Source organism: Xenopus laevis, chromosome 9_10L, assembly GCF_017654675.1.
Source record: "Xenopus laevis strain J_2021 chromosome 9_10L, Xenopus_laevis_v10.1, whole genome shotgun sequence".
NCBI lineage: Eukaryota > Metazoa > Chordata > Amphibia > Anura > Pipidae > Xenopus > Xenopus laevis.
In genome coordinates this window covers 26,500,384-26,520,646 of record NC_054387.1, presented here as the reverse complement: position 1 = coordinate 26,520,646, position 20,263 = coordinate 26,500,384, and the positions used below count along the sequence as shown (strand labels likewise).

Sequence of the window (20,263 nt, the reverse complement as noted above, 5' to 3'; positions counted from 1 at the left end):
TCACTGTCCTGACTGTGAAGAACCCCCTACGTTGCTTCAATTGAAAGTTCTTTTCTTCTAGTCTAAAGGGGTGGCCTCTGGTACGGTGATTCACTTTATGGGTAAAAAGCTCCCCTGCTATTTGTCTATAATGTCCTCTAATGTACTTGTAAAGTGTAACACCTTTTTTCCCAGAGAAAACAACCCCAACCTTGACAGTCTACCCTCATAATTTAAGTCTTTCATCCCATTAACCAATTTAGTTGCACGTCTCTGCACTCTCTCCAGCTCATTTATATCCCTCTTAAGGACTGGAGTCCAAAACTGCACTGCATACTCCAGATGAGGCCTTATCAGGGACCTATAGAGAGGCATAATTATGTTTTCATCCCTTGAGTTACTGCCCTTTTTTATGCAAGACAGAACTTTATTTGCTTTAGTAGCCACAGAATGACACTGCCCAGAATAAGACAACTTGTTATCTACAAAAACCCCTAGATCCTTCTCATTTATGAAACTCCCAGCACACTGCCATTTAGTGTATAACTTGCATTTATATTATTTTTGCCAAAGTGCATAACCTTGCATTTATCAACATTGAACCTCGGTTTCCAGTTTGCTGCCCAGTTTTCTTAGACAAATCACTCTGCAAAGTGGCAGCATCCTGCATGGAACCTATAGTTCTGCACAATTTAGTATCATCTGCAAAAATAGAAACAGTACTTTCAATGCCTACCTCCAGGTCATTAATAAACAAGTTGAAAAGCAAGGGACCTAGTACAGAGCCCTGCGGTACTCCACTTACAACACTGGTCCAATTAGAAAATGTTCCATTTACCACCACTCTTTGTAGTCTATCTTTTAGCCAGTTCTCTATCCAGGTACAAATACTATGTTCCAGGCCAACATTCCTTAATTTAACCAGTAACCTTTTGTGTGGCACTGTATCAAATGCTTTAGCAAAGTCTAAGTAAATCACATCCACTGCCATCCCAAAATCGAGGTCTCTACTTACCTTCTCATAAAAAGAAATTAAGTTAGTCTGGCAAGATCTATTACGCATAAAACCATGCTGGCACAAACTCAAAGTATTATGATTTGCTATGAAGTCCAGTATCTTATCCTTTATTAACCCTTCGAAAAGCTTTCCTACCACTGACATCAGACTAACTGGCCTATAGTTTTGAGGCTGAGAACGAGATCCTTTTTTGAATAGAGGCACCACATTAGCAATTTGCCAGTCTCTCTGCACTATGCCCAAGCTCAATGATTCCTGAAAAATTAAGTAAAGAGGTTTGGCAATCACAGAGCTAAGCTCGCTAAGTACCCTGGGATGAATACCATCTGGCCCCGGACCTTTGTTAATCTTAACATGTTCTAGTCTCTTTTGAATTTCATCATGTGTGAACCATGCATCATTAGTTTTATTACTAGAATTGGAACTATTAAGAAGGAAACCTTCACTTATTGGTTACTCATTTGTGTAGACAGATGAAAAATATGAGTTCAGAATCTGCACTTTTATTTTGTTTTCATCAACCAAATATGTTATCTTAAAGTGATACTGTCATGGGAAAACATGTTTTTTTCAAAACACATCAGTTAATAGTGCTGCTCCAGCAGAATTCTGCACTGAAATCCATTTTTCAAAAGAGCAAACAGATTTTGTTATATTCAATTTTGAAATCTGACATGGGGCTAGACATATTGTCAATTTCTCAGCTGCCTCCAGTCATGTGACTTGTGCTCTGATAAACTTCAGTCACTCTTTACTGCTGTACTGCAAGTTGGAGTGATATCACAACCAATGGGAAGGTAACGAGATAGCAGCTCCCTAACACAAGATAACAGCTCCCTGGAAGATCTAAGAACAGCCCTTTAAGGGCAATAACAGGTGGAATATCTTTTTTAGAGCAAATTGAATGCAGGTATCATGCATTATTTATTATTGCTCGTCTATTTTTTTTTTTTTTTTTTAGCAAATTTGGTTTCTCAGAATGGCACTGTTAAAGGGAGGTTAAAAATGCTGAATATACAGGTTAATCTATGATAAGAAATTAAGATGTATAGAAGACATACCTTAGAAAAAATAAGAATGAAACCTTAAATCCTTCTCTATCTATTTTAATTTTAGAGAAAACAGATGTGTTCAACTCGGGAGCAAATACACAGCTACCAGTGACCAGCTTCCTGGGCCGCTCTAGTAATGTGGGATTATTAAACTGGGCATCACAAGGCAAGCGAAAGGGAGGGGCCAGAACTGGAGCAGGACTTCATGAAACCTTCCAGCAGTCAGGGTGTGTTAAAAACCAGAAATCCCGTGAACAACCACATGTGTTTGGAAATGGGTTTGGAGCTGGTTCATTTAGCAGCCTGGCAAATTCTTACTTGCCTTTTGGGGGAAGTGCTAACACTGGGCTTACTCTGAGCCAAAAGCCAGTGCAGACAAAAAAAGTGGAGAGGTCAGAGGAGGAGGACAAAGGAAAGGGGTGCAAGAGAAAAGCAGGCAATGAATTCCTAGTTAAGCTTGATCATGAAGGGGTCATGTCACCCAAAACAAAAAATGGCAAAGCCCTGCTGTTGTGTGATAAAGACTTTGGGATCCGTATTGGGCAACGTTACACTACTCGAACGGGCCTTGGCAAGGACAAGAAACGCAAGCCACCTTTTCATGAGCATCTTCCTATGAGTCTGGCATTAAGGAAATACTCTGGGCAGTCAGAGTATGGACTGAATTGTGACAGTGACTGCCTCAGTTCATATTCGGACCAGGAGGAGGAGGAGAATGAAGGTGATTTGCCAGCAAGGGTCCCATCACAGTTCTTAGCAGGGCTCCCTGCGTCATCATCATCTTCTGGTTCATCTTCATGCTCCAGTTCTGGTTCTCTTTCCAGCTCCAGTATTTGTTCTACAGATAATGAGGACTCATCAGAGAGCTCAGATGAAGGAGACTCCTCCCTGCTCTTGCAGCCTTGCCTAACACACCCGGTGCCTGCTCTGTTAGCACAGCATCCTGAGGATGGGGGCTCCAGCTCCAGAGGGTGCTTTGTCTCAGGGCAAAAGGCCAAACAGAGGAGGAAAGGGCCCTCTTCAAGCTTTTCCAAAACCAAAGTGCCCGCTCCTAAACAGCAATGCTTACCCTCTGTAGAAAACCGGCCAAAGATTTCTGCCTTTCTGCCTGCACTGCAGCTCTGGAAATGGTCCGGGGAGCCCACCCAGGTATATTAAAGGAAAACTATACCCCCCAAAATGAATTCTTAAGCAACAGTTTATATCATATTAAGTGGCATATTAAAAAAATCTTACAAAATTGGAATATATATTTAAGTAAATATTGCCCTTTTAGATCTCTTGCCTTGAACCACCATTTTGTGATGGTCTGTGTGCTGCCTCAGGGATCACCTGACCAGAAATACTACAACTCTAACTGTAACAGGAAGAAGTGTGGAAGCAAAAGACACAACTCTGTCTGTTAATTGGCTCATGTGACCTAAGAAGTATAGTTTGTTTGGTTTGTTTGTGTGCACAGTGAATCGTACGATCCCATGGGACGGCCCTTATTTTTTAAAATGGCAATTTTCTATTTTTGATTACCCAATGGCACATATTACTAGAAAAGTATATTATTATGAAAATGGTTTGTTTACATGAAGCAGGGTTTCACATATGAGCTGTGTTATGCAATATCTTTTTATAGAGACCTACATTGTTTGGGGGGTATAATTTTCCTTTAAGAAAATAATCTGTTCTTTTCATAAATGTAATTTTTTACATGTCTTTTTGGGTTTTAAACTATCTGCACTCAACAGCATTATGTAGAGATCCTCATTAGCAGAATCTCCATTAAGTGAACCTACAATCTAGAAAGCAAAATACTATTTCAGAGATTTGTTTCATACTGCAGGCAAACTGTATTTGTACTGACATCATGACTGGCCATATAAACCGTGCTGAAGTTTCCTTACTTTGCCTTCTTTCCATGGTCTGTGCTGCACCCTCTCTGTGTGGTTATTTGTCTGATGACATATTCTTTTTCAGAGACGGGGAATGAAAGGAAAAGCACGCAAGTTATTTTACAAAGCAGTTGTGCGTGGTAAAGAGACGCTGCATGTGGGGGATTGTGCAGTTTTTCTCTCAGCCGGTCGCCCAAACCTGCCCTACATTGGGCGAATTGAGAGCATGTGGGAATCCTGGGGTGGCAACATGGTGGTTAAAGTGAAGTGGTTTTACCACCCTGAAGAAACAAAATTGGGTAAAAGGCACAGCGATGGCAAGGTAAGGGCACAAAATCATTAATTGTATTTCAGAAAACTAGGAACTCCACCCAAATGGTCAATAAAATAATGTAATTCTAAGCAACTTTCCAGTGAATGTGAATTGAAAATTTTAAGTGCAGCAAAGTTACTTTTACGTATAACTGACAAGCCATGATCACACAATATGCTAATCACTGTGGGAACTGTCATTTTTCTTCAGCACATTTCTGTTCCTTGCTAACAACATTTTCTTTTATTATGCATTTTTTACCTTATTTAACTGAAGTTCCCCTTTAACATATTTTTTTTTTTTTTTTCAAAGTTTTATTTATTACTAGTGCAAGGTCCAATAAACAGGGTTACATACTTGTTGTACAATAGTAAAAGCAGATACAAAGGACACATTGCACCAGTGATTTTTCATTTTCACCCTGGGAAAACAATTAGTAGACGGGAAGAGAATAGAAAGAGAATAGAAAGAAGAAAAGTAGAAAAGAAGTGAAGGCTTATATGAGAAGGAGATCCAGTACACCCTTTAACATATTTTTTTTTTTGCTCAAAGAAAGATTTTATTGAAACAGAGAAACAGCAAAATATATCTCCAGCACATGTGAGCATTGCATTTCAGTGATTGTACATACAGGCAAGTGCACATTAACGGCACAACATTTTATCCCCACAGGTCACCTTACCCTTCCCCCCTCAAGTAGCATTTAGGTGTAGTGAACCATTCCAATGTCTCCATATTTGTATATATTTTAGCATTTGCCCTCTTCTGTCCAAAATAACCCACTCAAAATCAGCCAAGTCATTCATGGCTTTCCTCCATTCCTGCAGGGAGGGTGCATGCAAGTCCTTCCAGTGAAGTGTAAGCAGGCGTCTTGCTTGAAACAGTGCTTTGATAATAAAAAGTTTGGTATGTAAATCTAGTGACACATTGATGTCGAGTGCAAACAGGCAATTTCTGGCGTTGCCTTCACCCCAGTCCGGGATAATGTTATCTAAGCATAAAGCCACCTCTTCCCAATACTTCAATACAACAGGGCAGCCCCATAATGTATGCACCAAAGTGGCTATTTCCCCCTTACATCTGGGGCAAAGGGGGGATGGCACTGCTTGCATAGCATATAGTCTCTGAACCGTGTAGTATGCTCTGTGCACTAGGTATAATTGGATCAATCCATGTCTATCAGAGTGGGATACTATTTTAGGGGTACGGAGCACCCCCTCCCATTGGTCGTCAGATATAGGACCCAAATCTGTCTCCCAAGCCCCCCGAGCTCGTATCTCGCTATCCACATACAAAGGTTTACTTAATAGTTTGTAAAGAGTAGAAATTTTCTTCCTATGAGTCAACTCAACCAGAGCGTCGATAACTGGAGAGTTACCTACAACTCGATTGGGTTGTCTAAAGAACTCTGACAGAGATGAGCCAACCCTGCGATGCACCAACCATTGAGTGTTTGGAAGGTCCCTATCTTCTTGTAGTTTTTGCAACTGAATAATATGATCCTCCTCCCACACATCTGCTACCGTTACTAGGCTAAGTCTGAGCCAGGTCCCCGGAGGGGGGCAAGACGCCAGCCTAGGGAACTCCAAATTTGTCCAAATCGGGGTCTGCGGGGCCAGCATTTTATATTTTACCAGTGTATGTGCTATTCTCAAAATTTTGGATTGCAATGTAAGCATAGGTGACTTAACTTTTCGGGAGTCGTTCCCCAGTAGAGTGACCCAGGGCGTACAAGGGTTTTTGGCCGTAACTGCCCACAGGTTATATAGTGGTGGCGAGATGTCCTGATGTACCATTGGCATGATATGCGCCAATTGCGCTGCAATAAAATAGATATATAAGTCAGGAAGGGCCATACCCCCTTCGTCCTTTGGTCGCATCAGGGTGGCCATTCTCAACCTTGGTCGGGAGGAACCCCAAATAAATTTACTCATCATACCGTTTACTCCGTTGAATATTTTTTTAGGTAGGTACATGGGTGAGTGCCATAGTATATATAGCCATTTGGGTAAAATGAACATTTTAACTAGTTGTATTCTGCCAGCAGGACCAATCGGGAGTGACTCCCTGTTCTAAATTTTCCCTGGGTCCACCTGATAAGTGTATCAATGTTCAAGGCTTGAAACTGAGGGATTGGTAATGCAATTTGGAGTCCTAGATAAGTAAAGTTGTCCACCACCTGTAAAGGATGCTCTGTTAGTACCTCACCCTGTGCTGGGTCATCCACTAGAAATAGTACTGATTTGGAAGTATTCGTTTGTAGGCCCGACACCCGACCAAACAAATTAGTAAGTTGTATTAGAGAACACAATGACTGGTTCCTATCCCCCAAGTAAACTAGGGTGTCATCCGCATAGAGTTGAATTTTCTCTACCTTGTTGTCTCTCTGAAACCCCTTTATTTGGTTGTGGGCTCTGACTGCTTGGGCAAATGGCTCTATGGCTAGTGCAAAGAGCAGGGGCGAGAGAGGGCATCCCTGTCTCGTTCCCCTGGATAACATAAAACTAGGGGTGTTAAGTGTACTGAGGCGTAGCGAGGCAGTAGGGTTTTTATACAACAATTGAACCCTTTGCACAAATTTATCACCAAACCCCATCACTTTCATGACCTGCCAAAGGTAGGGCCATTCCACCGTATCGAAAGCTTTGGCTATGTCCAATGCAGCGATGGCCCTACTACCTGTGTTGTCGCAATTGTTTGTGAGGTTTAGGTACAGCCGTCGTGTGTTCAGACTGGCGGTTTTACCTGGAATGAACCCAACCTGGTCAGGGTCAACTACTTGTGTTATTACCTTGCCTAGTCTTCAAGCTAGTACCTTGGCGTATATTTTCACATCAGCAGTTAATAGTGAAATGGGGCGGAATGACTCGCACAGGTGTGGATCTTTCCCCTGTTTGGGGAGAAGCACTATAGCAGCCTCATACAGGGAATGTGGGAGGTGCCCCCCTTTTATGGCATCATTATAAAGTTGGAGCAGGTGTGGAACCAGCTTACTAGAGTGTCTTTTATAAAACTCCATTGGCAAGCCGTCTGAGCCAGCAGCTTTGCCCTGAGGGAAGGAGTCCACAGCTTCTTGAATTTCTATGGCTGTGAGGTCAGCGTCTAAGTACTCTCTAAAGTCTTGGTTTAGTGCTGGGAGATCGACCGTGTTTAAAAACTCCAAAATTTCAGGCTCAGAACCTTCAAGTTTACTAGTATATAAGTTTGTGTAAAAATCTGTGAGCAGGGTTCTGACTTTAAGGGGATCCGTGTGCAGGACTCCCTGCTTGTCTTTTATTGCTGGGATGGGGGGGGAGTATTCAGTGCTTTTGCTAAGTGAGCCAACATTCTCCCTGCCTTCTCACCCTGTTCGTAAATCCTAACTTTACTGAAATAATGACGGTTCAGAGCTTTGGTTTTGAGACTCTGTGCATATGTCTCTTGCGCCTCCTTGAGCAATTTAAGGTTATCGAGGGTGGGGGCTACAGCCGCCTGATGGTCCGCTTCCACTACCTGCTCCTCTAGATATTGTATTGCTAACCTTGCTTGCTTCTTGTATGCCGCTATGTCGGCTGCTATGGAATTACGTATATATACTTTAAAAGAGTCCCATATAGGGACCAACGTTGGGATGTCTCTATTCAGAGTGAGAAAGTCATCTATCATTCCTTCTACTGAGGTAAAGTTATCCAGTATATTTAACCAGGTTGAGTTGATAGAGGGACGGGGCCGTTCGGATTTGTGTGGAGGTTGAAGTACTAGTTGCACTGGGGCATGATCCGAAATGCCTCTAGGCAAGTAGCAAATACCAGACACAAATGGAACAGCAGCGGTGTTAATGAGAGCCATATCAATTCTGGACAGTGCCTGGTGGGCCACTGTATGGCAAGAGTACAGCTTCCTGTCTGGATTAGTAGCTCTCCATATGTCTACTAGTGCCAATGATTGGGTCAACTGACTTAGTATAGTGGCTTGCTGGGGGGGCTTGTTAGGTGGCTTCCATAATCTGTCCAACTCAGGGGACATTACGTCGGTAAAATCCCCAGCTGCTATAACCAGTGCGTGGGGATATTGAATAATCTGATCTGCTAGTACATGCAGTACTTGTGGTCCGAATGGGGGGGGAATATATATGTTGGCCAAAAGTATTTCGCATGAGTTGATATAACCATGCAGAAATATATATCGCCCTTTTGGATCTGTTTTAATACTTCCAAATCTGAAAGGGACACTTTTACCAATTAGTATGGATACCCCTGAAGAGTGTGTCGAATAGCCTGCATGGTAAGCCCACCCAACCCAAGGTCTCCGCAGGGCCTGCGTCCTAGAGCCTGTCAAGTGGGTTTCTTGGAGTAAAGCTATGGAGGTGTGGTGTCTATTAAGAAAGTCCATAACTAACCTGCGTTTTATTGGGTCATTAAGGCCCCTAACATTCCAGCTGGTGATGTTAACCGCCATTGAGCTGACAGACCAGGAACATCAGAATATATAACAATTGCCATAATGTACACAACAAAAATTTCCCTTGAGCAACCGTTAAGGTCAAAGCATAGAATTTGTCACACATTTGAACCTTGTGCATGAACATTGCACCAATAAACATCCCTTGAAGTATCATACCCCCCTCCCCTTCCACCCTATTCCAAACTAAGGGTAGAATTTGTCCCGAAACACTCCTTCCTTCTCTCACTGTAGGTTGGGGACAGTCATGCCACTCCGCACAAACAGGCGGTAGAGATAGTAAAGTCGCCTAGTGGCAGATCGAGCCCGGGTAAACTGCGGGCTCTTCCTAGATGTGAGAACGAACCTCCGCACCTTCATTCGGGTGGTTATCCCAGTGTACATGAACAAATGCTGATACAAAAAATAAAAATAAAAAAAATATTTCCACTAAACTGTGTTCAGGAGCTGGAACACACATCCTGATTAACCAACTGGTGAAGCCGCATTTCCTATACGTTGCTTGGTAAAGGCTGCCGGGCGGGACCCCTTATGGGGCAGAAGGGATAGACAGATTACTGTCTCGCAATGGGTAATATATCCTGCCTTCCCCCGTAGTGATGGTGCAACTGAAGTAGGGGTTGTGTGATAGGTGAAGGCTAGTAAGATTCCCTTCCGATCCAAAAATACCCCCCCATGGGCCTGCTGCTGCATAATTTCAGGAACTACACTTACGTAGTAGAGAAGAGGTTATGATCCTTTCAGGGACGAGCTCCTCGTGCATCCAACCATTGAGTAAGCTCTTGCGGCGCAGTGAAAAAGTAAGTGCGCCCATCTGCTTGGACCCGTAGTCGCGCAGGGTATAACATGGCGTAGGTGAGGCCCTCTGCCCGTAGCCGGTTTTTCCCACCTTGGAAGCCTGCACGCTGTTTCTGCACTTCCATGGAGTAATCCGCATATATCGAAATTGTCGAAGCTTGGAAACGTAGCGGGCCACGTCCTCTGGCTAGTGATAGAATTTTGTCTCTGTCCCGCGCGTTTAGCAGCTTCGCTATCAGGGGCCTAGGAGGGGCGCCTGGAGGGGACTGTCTAGTTGGGACTCTATGAGCCCGCTCAATTGTAAAGGTGGTAGAGAGTTGTGATGCCCCAAAAGTGTCCTTAAGCCATGTCTCTAGAAAGGCTTCGGGCGTGCTCCCCTCCGCCATCTCCGCAAACCCCACAAACCTGAGGTTGCTGCGTCGCAGCCGGTTCTCGAGGTCATCAGACTTACGTTGGCACTCTTCCAGTAGTCTCTTCACTGCGCGATACTGGTCAGGGATCTCCCTGCACGAGTCTTCCAGGTCACTGACCCTAGTTTCAACAGCTGTTGTTCTCTCTCGCAACTTCTGCATGTCCTGCTTTATGATGGACAGGTCAATCTTTATTTCTTCCGTCCTGGCGTTAATGAGGGTTGTGCAGGCTGTGTTGGCTGCCTTGATTTCCGACATCACGTCTCTTAAGGTCGGTTCCCCCTCTGCCTGGGACTGATCTAGCGCTTGGTTCCCGTCTTCCACTGATTCAGAGGCATCGCTATCCGCATCTTGTCTCGGGTCCGTGCGCTTCCCGTGTTTGGCCTTGTCTCCGCCATTTTGAGGTGGGTCTCTGGCGTACCTCTCAAGACGGGCCGCTGCCTCTGAGGACCGCTTATTAGCTCGGTTTTGGCCCATGAGTAGGGATGTAGCGAACGTCGGAAAAAAAGTTCGCGAACATATTCGCGAACTTGCGCAAAAACGCGAGCGGTTCGCGAACGGTTCGCGAACCCCATAGACTTCAATGGGAAGGCGAACTTTAACATCTAGAAAAGACATTTCTGGCCAGAAAAATGATTTTAAAGTTGTTTAAAGGGTGCAACGACCTGGACAGTGGCATGCCAGAGGGGGATCAAGGGCAAAAATGTATCTGAAAAATCTGCCTGTGTGTGCTTGGAAGAGATAGTGTAGGGGGAGAGCTGTTAGTGATTTCAGGGACAGATGATAGTAAGTTTGCTGGCTAGTAATCTGCTTGATACTGCTCTGTATTGGAGGGACAGAAGTCTGCAGGGATTTGAGGGACATTTTAGCTTAGGTAGCTTTGCTGGCTAGTAATCTACTGTTCTCTTTAAACAACTGCCATACGTTGACCTTGTAGGCATTGTTTGCCCAGTTTTTTTGGACGCAGCCACTGAAGCACAGTTGCCAGAAAAAATATGCCATATAAATGCTGAAAATAGTCATTTTTCGCCATACGTTGACCTTGTAGACATTGTTTGCCCAGTTTTTTTGGACGCAGCCACTGAAGCACAGTTGCCAGAAAAATTATGCCATATAAATGCTGAAAATATAAATTTTTTTGGTTGCAGCCACTGAAGCACAGAGGCCAGAAAAATTACGCCATATAAATGCAGAAAATATGCATTTTTTTGGTCGCAGCCACTGAAGCACAGTTGACAGAAAAATTATGCCATATAAATGCTGAAAATATAAACTTTTTTGGTTGCAGCCACTGAAGCACAGAGGCCAGAAAAATTATGCCATATAAATGCAGAAAACATGCATTTTTTTGGTCGCAGCCACTGAAGCACAGTTGACAGAAAAATTATGCCATATAAATGCTGAAAATATAAATTTTTTTGGTTGCAGCCACTGAAGCACAGAGGCCAGAAAAATTATGCCATATAAATGCAGAAAATATGAATTTTTTTGGTCGCAGCCACTGAAGCACAGTTGCCAGAAAAAATATGCCATATAAATGCTGAAAATAGTCATTTTTTGCCATATACGTTGAGTCAACGTATGGCAAAAAATGACTATTTTCAGCATTTATATGGCATATTTTTTCTGGCCTCTGTGCTTCAGTGGCTGCGGCCAAAAAAACTGGGCAAACAATGCCTACAAGGTCAACGTCGTTGACCTTGTAGGCATTGTTTGCCCAGTTTTTTTGGCCGCAGCCACTGAAGCACAGAGGCCAGAAAAAATATGCCATATAAATGCTGAAAATAGTCATTTTTTTGGTCGCAGCCACTGAAGCACAGTTGCCAGAAAAATTATGCCATATAAATGCTGAAAATATAAATTTTTTTGGTTGCAGCCACTGAAGCACAGAGGCCAGAAAAATTATGCCATATAAATGCAGAAAATATGCATTTTTTTGGTTGCAGCCACTGAAGCACAGAGGCCAGAAAAATTATGCCATATAAATGCAGAAAATATGCATTTTTTTGGATGCAGCCACTGAAGCACAGTTGCCAGAAAAAATATGCCATATAAATGCTGAAAATAGTCATTTTTTGCCATACGTTGACCTTGTAGACATTGTTTGCCCAGTTTTTTTGGTTGCAGCCACTGAAGCACAGAGGCCAGAAAAAATTAAACCAGTAGGGTTTGCACCCTAGTTTGTAACGGTGGCGGAGGGAGGAGGAGGACGCTAAAGGACAGCTGTGTGTGGAGTCATGAGGCTTGAAGAGAAGGACAGCTGCATAGAAGTCAGAACAAGTCTTCCGGCGTGCAGTAACCCTCCGAGATCCACCCCTCATTCATTTTAATAAAGGTCAGGTAATCGACACTTTTGTGACCTAGGCGAGTTCTCTTCTCAGTTACAATCCCTCCTGCTGCACTGAAGGTCCTTTCTGAGAGCACACTTGAGGCTGGGCAAGACAAGAGGTTCATGGCAAATTGTGACAGCTCTGGCCACAGATCAAGCCTGCGCACCCAGTAGTCCAGGGGTTCATCGCTCCTCAGAGTGTCGATATCTGCAGTTAATGCCAGGTAGTCCGCTACCTGCCGGTCGAGGCGTTCTTTGAGGGTGGATCCAGAAGGGTTGTGGCGCTGCCTTGGACAGAAAAACATTTGCATGTCTGACGTTACAGACTGGCCAAAGGGCTTTGTCCTTGCAGGTGTGCTCGTGGCAGGATTACTGGCACCTCTGCCCCTGGAATGTTGATGAGTTCCTGAAGTGACATCACCCTTAAAAGCATTGTACAACATGTTTTGCAGGCTGGTTTGTAAATGCCGCATCTTTTCGGACTTGTGGTATGTTGGTAACATTTCTGACACTTTATGCTTGTACCGAGGGTCTAGTAGCGTTGCGACCCAGTACAGGTCCTTCTCCTTAAGCCTCTTGATACGGGGGTCCTTCAACAGGCATGACAGCATGAAAGACCCCATTCTCACAAGGTTGGATGCAGAGCTATCCATCTCCGCTTCCTCATTATCAAGGACTGCATCATCCACGGTCTCCTCCCCCCAGCCACGTACAAGACCAGGGGTCCCCAAAAGGTCACCACTAGCCCCCTGGGAAGCCTGCTCCTGTTGGTCCTCCTCCTCCTCCTCCACAAAGCCACCTTCCTCCTCTGACTCCACTTCTGGCACCTCTCCCTGCGTTGCAGCAGGTGCCTGGGTTCGTTCTGGTGATTCCGACCAGAAATCGTGCGCTTCCAGCTCCTCGTCACGCTGGTCTACAGCCTCATCTGTCACTCGTCGCACGGCACGCTCCAGGAAGAAAGCGAAGGGTATTAGGTCGCTGATGGTGCCTTCGGTGCGACTGACCATATTTGTCACCTCTTCAAAAGGTCGCATGAGCCTGCAGGCATCGCGCATAAGCACCCAGTAACGGGGGAAAAAAATCCCCAGCTGTGCAGATCCAGTCCTACCACCCAGTTCAAAAAGGTACTCGTTGACGGCCCTTTGTTGTTGCAGCAGACGTTCCAACATAAGGAGCGTTGAATTCCAGCGAGTCTGGCTGTCAGAAATCAAACGCCTGACTGGCATGTTGTAGCGCTGCTGAATGTCAGCAAGGCGTGCCATGGCTGTGTAGGAACGTCTGAAATGGGCCGACACCTTTCTGGACTGGGTGAGAACGTCCTGGAATCCTGGGTACTTGGAGACAAAACGTTGGACTATTAAATTTAACACATGTGCCATGCAGGGCACATGTGTTAAATTGCCTAGTCTCAACGCTGCCAACAGATTGCTTCCATTGTCACACACCACTTTTCCGATCTGCAGTTGGTGTGGGGTCAGCCACCGATCGGCCTGTGACTGCAGAGATGACAGGAGTACAGATCCGGTATGGTTTTTGCTTTCCAGGCACGTCATCCCCAAGACAGCGTGACAACGGCGTACCTGGCACGTCGAATAGCCTAGGGGGAGCTGGGGGTGCACAGGTGTGGAGGAGGAGAAGGAGGACCCAGCAGCAGAGTAAGAAGAAGAAGAAGACGAGGTAGAGAGCGATGGAGGAGTAGAGGTGGTGGCAGAACCGCGTGCAATCCGTGGCGGTGACACCAACTCCACTGTTGTTGTTGAGCTACCCATTCCCTGCTTCCCAGCCATTACCAAGTTCACCCAGTGGGCAGTGTAGGTGACATACCTGCCCTGACCATGCTTGGAGGACCATGCGTCAGTAGTCATATGGACCTTTGGCCCAACACTAAGTGACAGAGATGCGGTAACTTGGCTCTGCACATGTTGGTACAGGTGTGGTATTCCCTTTTTAGAAAAAAAATTGCGGCTGGGTACCTTCCACTGCGGTGTCCCAATTGCTACAAATTTGCGGAAGGCCTCAGAGTCCACCAGCTGGTATGGTAAAAGCTGGCGGGCTAAGAGTGCAGACAAGCCAGCTGTCAGACGCCGGGCAAGGGGGTGACAGTCAGACATTGGCTTCTTACGCTCAAACATGGCCTTCACAGAAACTTGGCTGGTGGCAGATGACTGGGAATGGGAACAGGTGGTCAAGGTGGAAGGCGGAGTGGAGGGTGGTTCAGACGGGTCAAGGAGAGCAGAGGTAGAGCAGTAAGATGCTGGACCAGAAGGAGTGTGGCTTTTAGTTTGCCTGTTGCCTTTGAGGTGTTGCTCCCAAAGTGCTTTGTGCTTGCCGCTCATGTGCCTTCGCATAGAAGTTGTACCTATGTGGCTGTTGGGCTTACCAAGGCTCAGTTTCTGACTGCACTCATTGCAAATTACAATGCTTTTGTCAGAGGCACACACATTAAAAAAATCCCACACTGCTGACTTTTTGGAAGTGTGCGATCTGGCGGTAACAGTAGAAGTTGGCGGAGTTGGCGGTATTGGCGGCAATGGCGGGTGCGTTGGCCGGCTGAACACAGGTGCCGATACATGTTGTTGCCCTACTGATCCCTGCGGGCTGTCCTCCCTGCTTCTTATAAGTCTTATTCTCCTACTGCCTCTCTGACTCTCCGTCTCTCCATCTGAACTACCCTCCTCTTGCTCTCTTCTACTAGGCACCCACAAAACATCAATCTCCTCATCATCATTCTCCTCAGATGCATCAATTTCTTCTGACACATCACAGAAGGAAGCAGCAGCGGGGACCTCCTCCTCATCACTCATTATGTCCATCTCTATCGTGTTCTCTGCCAGAATTAAATCTGGTGTAAGGTCCTCATCTCCTTCATCTTCTTCTGGCAATAATGGTTGCGCATTACTCAGTTCAAGAAACTCATTGGAAAATAACTCCTCTGACCCCAGTGAAGAAGGGGCACCGGTGGTGGAGGAAGTGTTACGTGGGGTGGCCATAGCAGTGGAGGATGAGGAGGATGTTGTGGTAAAGTTAGAAACGGTAGAGGATGGGGTGTGCTGTGTAAGCCAGTCAACTACCTCTTCAGCATTTTGGGAGTTCAGGGTCATTGGCTTTTTAAAACTGGGCAATTTGCTAGGGCCACAGGATTGCATAGCAGCACGGCCCCTAGCACGGCCTCTGCGTGGCGGCCTGCCTTTGCCTGGCATTATTTTTAAAAAAACAACAACAACAACAAAAACTCAGTTGGTTTTTCTGGAAACGATAATACACACAGCTAGATGGCGGGTTGAAGAAAACACTGTGCAAATAATGCCTACAAAGTCAACGTATACACTACTACAGCGGTGGATACGGATTACGTAAAATATATGAATGCTGCTTGAAAAAAAGTAACTCAAGTGGTTTTTCTAGAGACGATAATATTATCAATATTTAGACAAAATGTGAACAAGGTCACACAGCTCGATGGCGGGTTGAAGAAAACAGTGTGCAAATAATGCCTACAAGGCCAACGTATACACTACTACAGCGGTGGATACGGATTACGTAAAATATATGAATGCTGCTTGAAAAAAGTGACTCCGGTGTTTTTTCTGGAGACGGTAATATTATGGATATTTAGACAGAATGGGAACAAGGTCACACAGCTCGATGGCGGGTTGAAGAAAACAGTGTGCAAATAATGCCTACAAGGTCAACGTATACACTACTACAGCGGTGGATACGGATTACGTAAAATATATGAATGCTGCTTGAAAAAAAGTAACTCAAGTGGTTTTTCTAGAGACGATAATATTATCAATATTTAGACAAAATGTGAACAAGCTCACACAGCTCGATGGCGGGTTGAAGAAAACACTGTGCAAATAATGCCTACAAGGCCAACGTATACACTACTACAGCGGTGGATACGGATTACGTAAAATATATGAATGCTGCTTGAAAAAAGTGACTCCGGTGTTTTTTCTGGAGACGGTAATATTATGGATATTTAGACAGAATGTGAACAAGGTCACACAGCTCGATGGCGGGTTGAAGAAAACAGTGTGCAAATAATGCCTACAAGGCCAACGTATTCACTACTACAGCGGTGGATACGGATTACGTAAAATATATGAATGCTGCTTGAAAAAAGTGACTCCGGTGTTTTTTCTGGAGACGGTAATATTATGGATATTTAGACAGAATGGGAACAAGGTCACACAGCTCGATGGCGGGTTGAAGAAAACAGTGTGCAAATAATGCCTACAAGGCCAACGTATACACTACTACAGCGGTGGATACGGATTACGTAAAATATATGAATGCTGCTTGAAAAAAGTGACTCCGGTGTTTTTTCTGGAGACGGTAATATTATGGATATTTAGACAGAATGTGAACAAGGTCACACAGCTCGATGGCGGGTTGAAGAAAACAGTGTGCAAATAATGCCTACAAGGCCAACGTATACACTACTACAGCGGTGGATACGGATTACGTAAAATATATGAATGCTGCTTGAAAAAAGTGACTCCGGTGTTTTTTCTGGAGACGGTAATATTATGGATATTTAGACAGAATGGGAACAAGGTCACACAGCTCGATGGCGGGTTGAAGAAAACAGTGTGCAAATAATGCCTACAAGGCCAACGTATACACTACTACAGCGGTGGATACGGATTACGTAAAATATATTATGGCTGCTTGAAAAAAGTGACTCCGGTGTTTTTTCTGGAGACGGTAATATTATGGATATTTAGACAGAATGTGAACAAGGTCACACAGCTCGATGGCGGGTTGAAGAAAACAGTGTGCAAATAATGCCTACAGGGCAAATAATGCCTAAAAGGTCAACTTATACACTACTACAGCGGTAGTAAAATAAAAAAAAGTAAAATAAAAAAAAATGAATATTAAAAAAAAAAAATTAAAGTTGGTGCTGCTGAACTACTAGGAGCAGCAGATTAGCACACCAGTCCCACTCCCCAACACTGCTAGACTAATAGCACTGGGCTCTTATAGTAGTAGTAGTAGTAGTAGTAGTAGTAAAACAACAAAAAAATAAATAAAAGCAGTCCTTACAAGGACTACTGTTATTGCAGCAGTCAGCAGATGAGATCAGAAGCAGGACAGCTGCCCACTGCAGCTACATACAGAGCACTGCAGTAGAAGGTAGATTACTAGCCAGCAAAGCTACCTAAGCTTAAATGTCCCTCAAACCCCTGCAGACTTCTGTCCCTCCAATAACAGAGCAGTATCAAAACGATTACTAGCCAGCAAACTTTCAACTGTCCCTGAAATCACTAACAGGCAGCAGCTCTCTCCCTACACTATCTCTTCAGCACACACAGGCAGAGTGAAAAAACGCTGCAGGGCTTCGGTTTTTATAGGGAAGGGGAGTGGTCCAGGGGAGAGCTTCCTGATTGGCTGCCATGTACCTGCTGGTCTGGGGTGAGAGGGCAAAAAAAAGCGCCAACAATGGCGAACCCAAAATGGCGAACGTCGCGCGACGTTCGCGAACTTCCGGCGAGCGCGAACAAGTTCGCCGGCGAACAGTTCGCGACATCTCTACCCATGAGTAGTCTCTCCGGTAGGGCTTGTTGGTTTCCGTGCTCCATCTCCGTTTCTCACCAGAAATATCAGGGATTACCGGGTTTAAAACAGGGTTTGGTGCGGAGCTCCGATTTCTGCGTGCACTCACATCAGTGGTCAGACCACGCCCCCCCTTTAACATATTTAATATAAAAGGGTGATCAGTTATGCATCATTGTTCCAAGAATCACAGGCCACAGCAAAGAAAGCCCATTCTAAACCATCTTATGCTGTTCAAATCCTATGGCACAGGTAGTGATTTTGTGCCACTTTTTCCCCTTTTAAAAAGGTGCATTAAAAAGTCCAAACTTGCCTACCAAAGGTATTTTAGGAGGACCGAAAGATACCTACAATGAAGTATGTATACCCAAAGGGAGGATTCAATTTGAAAGGCCTGAGTGGTTTCCCTTACAATACAATACAATCAAAGGTGGTACTGCAGAAAAAGTCTCTTTATAGAAAATACAATATTCAATCAGATGTACTTTTAAATAATCAATCAATTTGATTGATAAACAATCCATTTATACTTCATACAGTCAGTGTACTTCAAGGACAAATTAAATCAATAATGATGTCCAAAAACATACCACCAAATTGTAAAGCAATACAAGGGGATATCCTTGCCAGAAAATGAGATTTATCCCTATGTTTTGCCTTTTTCGAGGGTAATTATCTGTTTTTCTGGTTTCCCTTGGCTATTCTGTCTGAGCTCTGCCTCTTCCCTGGAGCACAAGGTCAGGCTCACAGAGAAGAGTATAAAAAAGAATAAAGCAGAAGAGAGAGATTTTCGCCCATAATGGGGAAGTATTTTCCAAATGTGTTTGCACACCTTTTGTGATTATCTAATATAATAAATAAAGTGTCTCTTATATCCACTCCAGCGTATTTTTGTGATTTATTAACCACTATCTCCAGCCCTGTACCGTGAGAATTTGTATAGGGGGGTACTCACAGACATTTAAGGAATAATGCACATAAGAATTCACTGACATAGTGTAAAATTGTAAACATTTTTAATAAACAATTAATAAAAATACACTCACAATGTTCCAGTGATAAGTTCGCATATAATACTATGTTTCCCACAGTCACCGCTTTCGCGTTCCCAAGAGTCTCCAAGCTGTTGGTGTATGTGCGAAAAGTCGCCGGCGTCTCTTCCCACTACGTGTAGACCTCAGGCGCTTATCGATGGCGTAATAGCCTTGACGCGTTTCGTCCTTCGACTTTTTCAAAAGGCTTCAAATTGTAATTTTCTCCTTCCTTCCTCTTCTTGCCCTGTCTAGTTGTTGTTGTTGTTTTTAACTCCTCATGGTCATTATGGCTCCATGTGTGTTGCCATGTGGTTCCAGTCCATAGCAACCACCATAAATTCAACATAAAAAATGTATAAATTAGCTTTCCTTCTTTATACTATACAGATATATTGATTTATGTCATTCCATAGTTATACATCAATAAAAACATTCCATGATAACAATATTTTAAAAAAAGATTTAAAAAAAACTTTTTACACAAAACTTCTTTCTTTAAAACATGGTGCATATTAATTTATCCAGCGGCATCTAGTATTGTAATAATTATTTAAAATTCTTAAACAATAACTTTCACTAATAAAATATTATTGGATTTTCTAAAACCATTTAGATATTGCAGCGATCCTTATTGTAGAGGTAGAGTTGGCTGGTGGATATAAGAGACACTTTATTTATTATATAAGATAATCACAAAAGGTGTGCAAACACATTTGGAAAATACTACACCATATTGGCGAAAATCTCTCTTCTTCTTTATTCTTTTTTATTCTCTTCTCTGTGAGCCTGACCTCATGCTGTGAGCGCTGGTTTCCCTTTAAAAATTTTGGATCCTTATTTTGAGTCTGAAGGAGAACAGACATATGACATACCGGCAGAGGAAGCAGACAGCCAGAATCCTTTATATCCTTTTACTTTTTACTCTTGTGTTAATTTGCCACTGTGTTTACCATAGGTCTTACAAGCTTAGGGCTTGGCACATGCAGTGATTTTATGAGTACAGGGTGACCCACAGCATTTCCAGTTCAAGGGTTTTTATGTTTTTTATTTAAAACTGTACAACAGAATTTAAACATAATGTAGACTAAGATTACAATAACATTATGCTCATACAGAACCAAAATCTCCCCCCTCAGTCCACTGGCCAAATACAATGATGGATAGAATGACAATAGGACAAAGACTCAATCTCAGTCTTATGAAAAGTCTATGCCTTTGTCGTGGATTCCCAGGAGGGAACAATGAAGAGACAGAACTATATACAGCCAGTTGGTGCTCCTGGTGGCCTGAAGGAGTGAAATCCAATGCGTTGAGCTTAGTATATCTGGAAAACTCCCAGTCCCACGTAAGAAGAAGGAAAGGGAAGCGAGTTGGGCCAAGAAGTGGTTTAATCACTGCTACAAGTATTAATGATCCATGTGTGCCACAGGCCTATCTAACTT

The 20,263-nt window shown here is 43.8% G+C and overlaps 1 protein-coding gene across 8 annotated transcripts in view; it reads left to right on the top strand.

Annotated features, from left to right (window-relative positions):
• bahcc1.L (BAH domain and coiled-coil containing 1 L homeolog) overlaps positions 1-20,263 on the top strand; it is a 220,223-nt gene that overhangs the window by 196,411 nt on the left and 3,549 nt on the right. For all 8 annotated transcript variants that reach the window (XM_041576469.1, XM_041576471.1, XM_041576470.1 and 5 more), the window contains 2 exons: positions 2,114-3,198; positions 4,018-4,254. In XM_041576469.1, the coding sequence (XP_041432403.1) occupies positions 2,114-3,198; positions 4,018-4,254 (1,322 nt within the window). The remainder of the gene's footprint in view (positions 1-2,113; positions 3,199-4,017; positions 4,255-20,263) is intronic.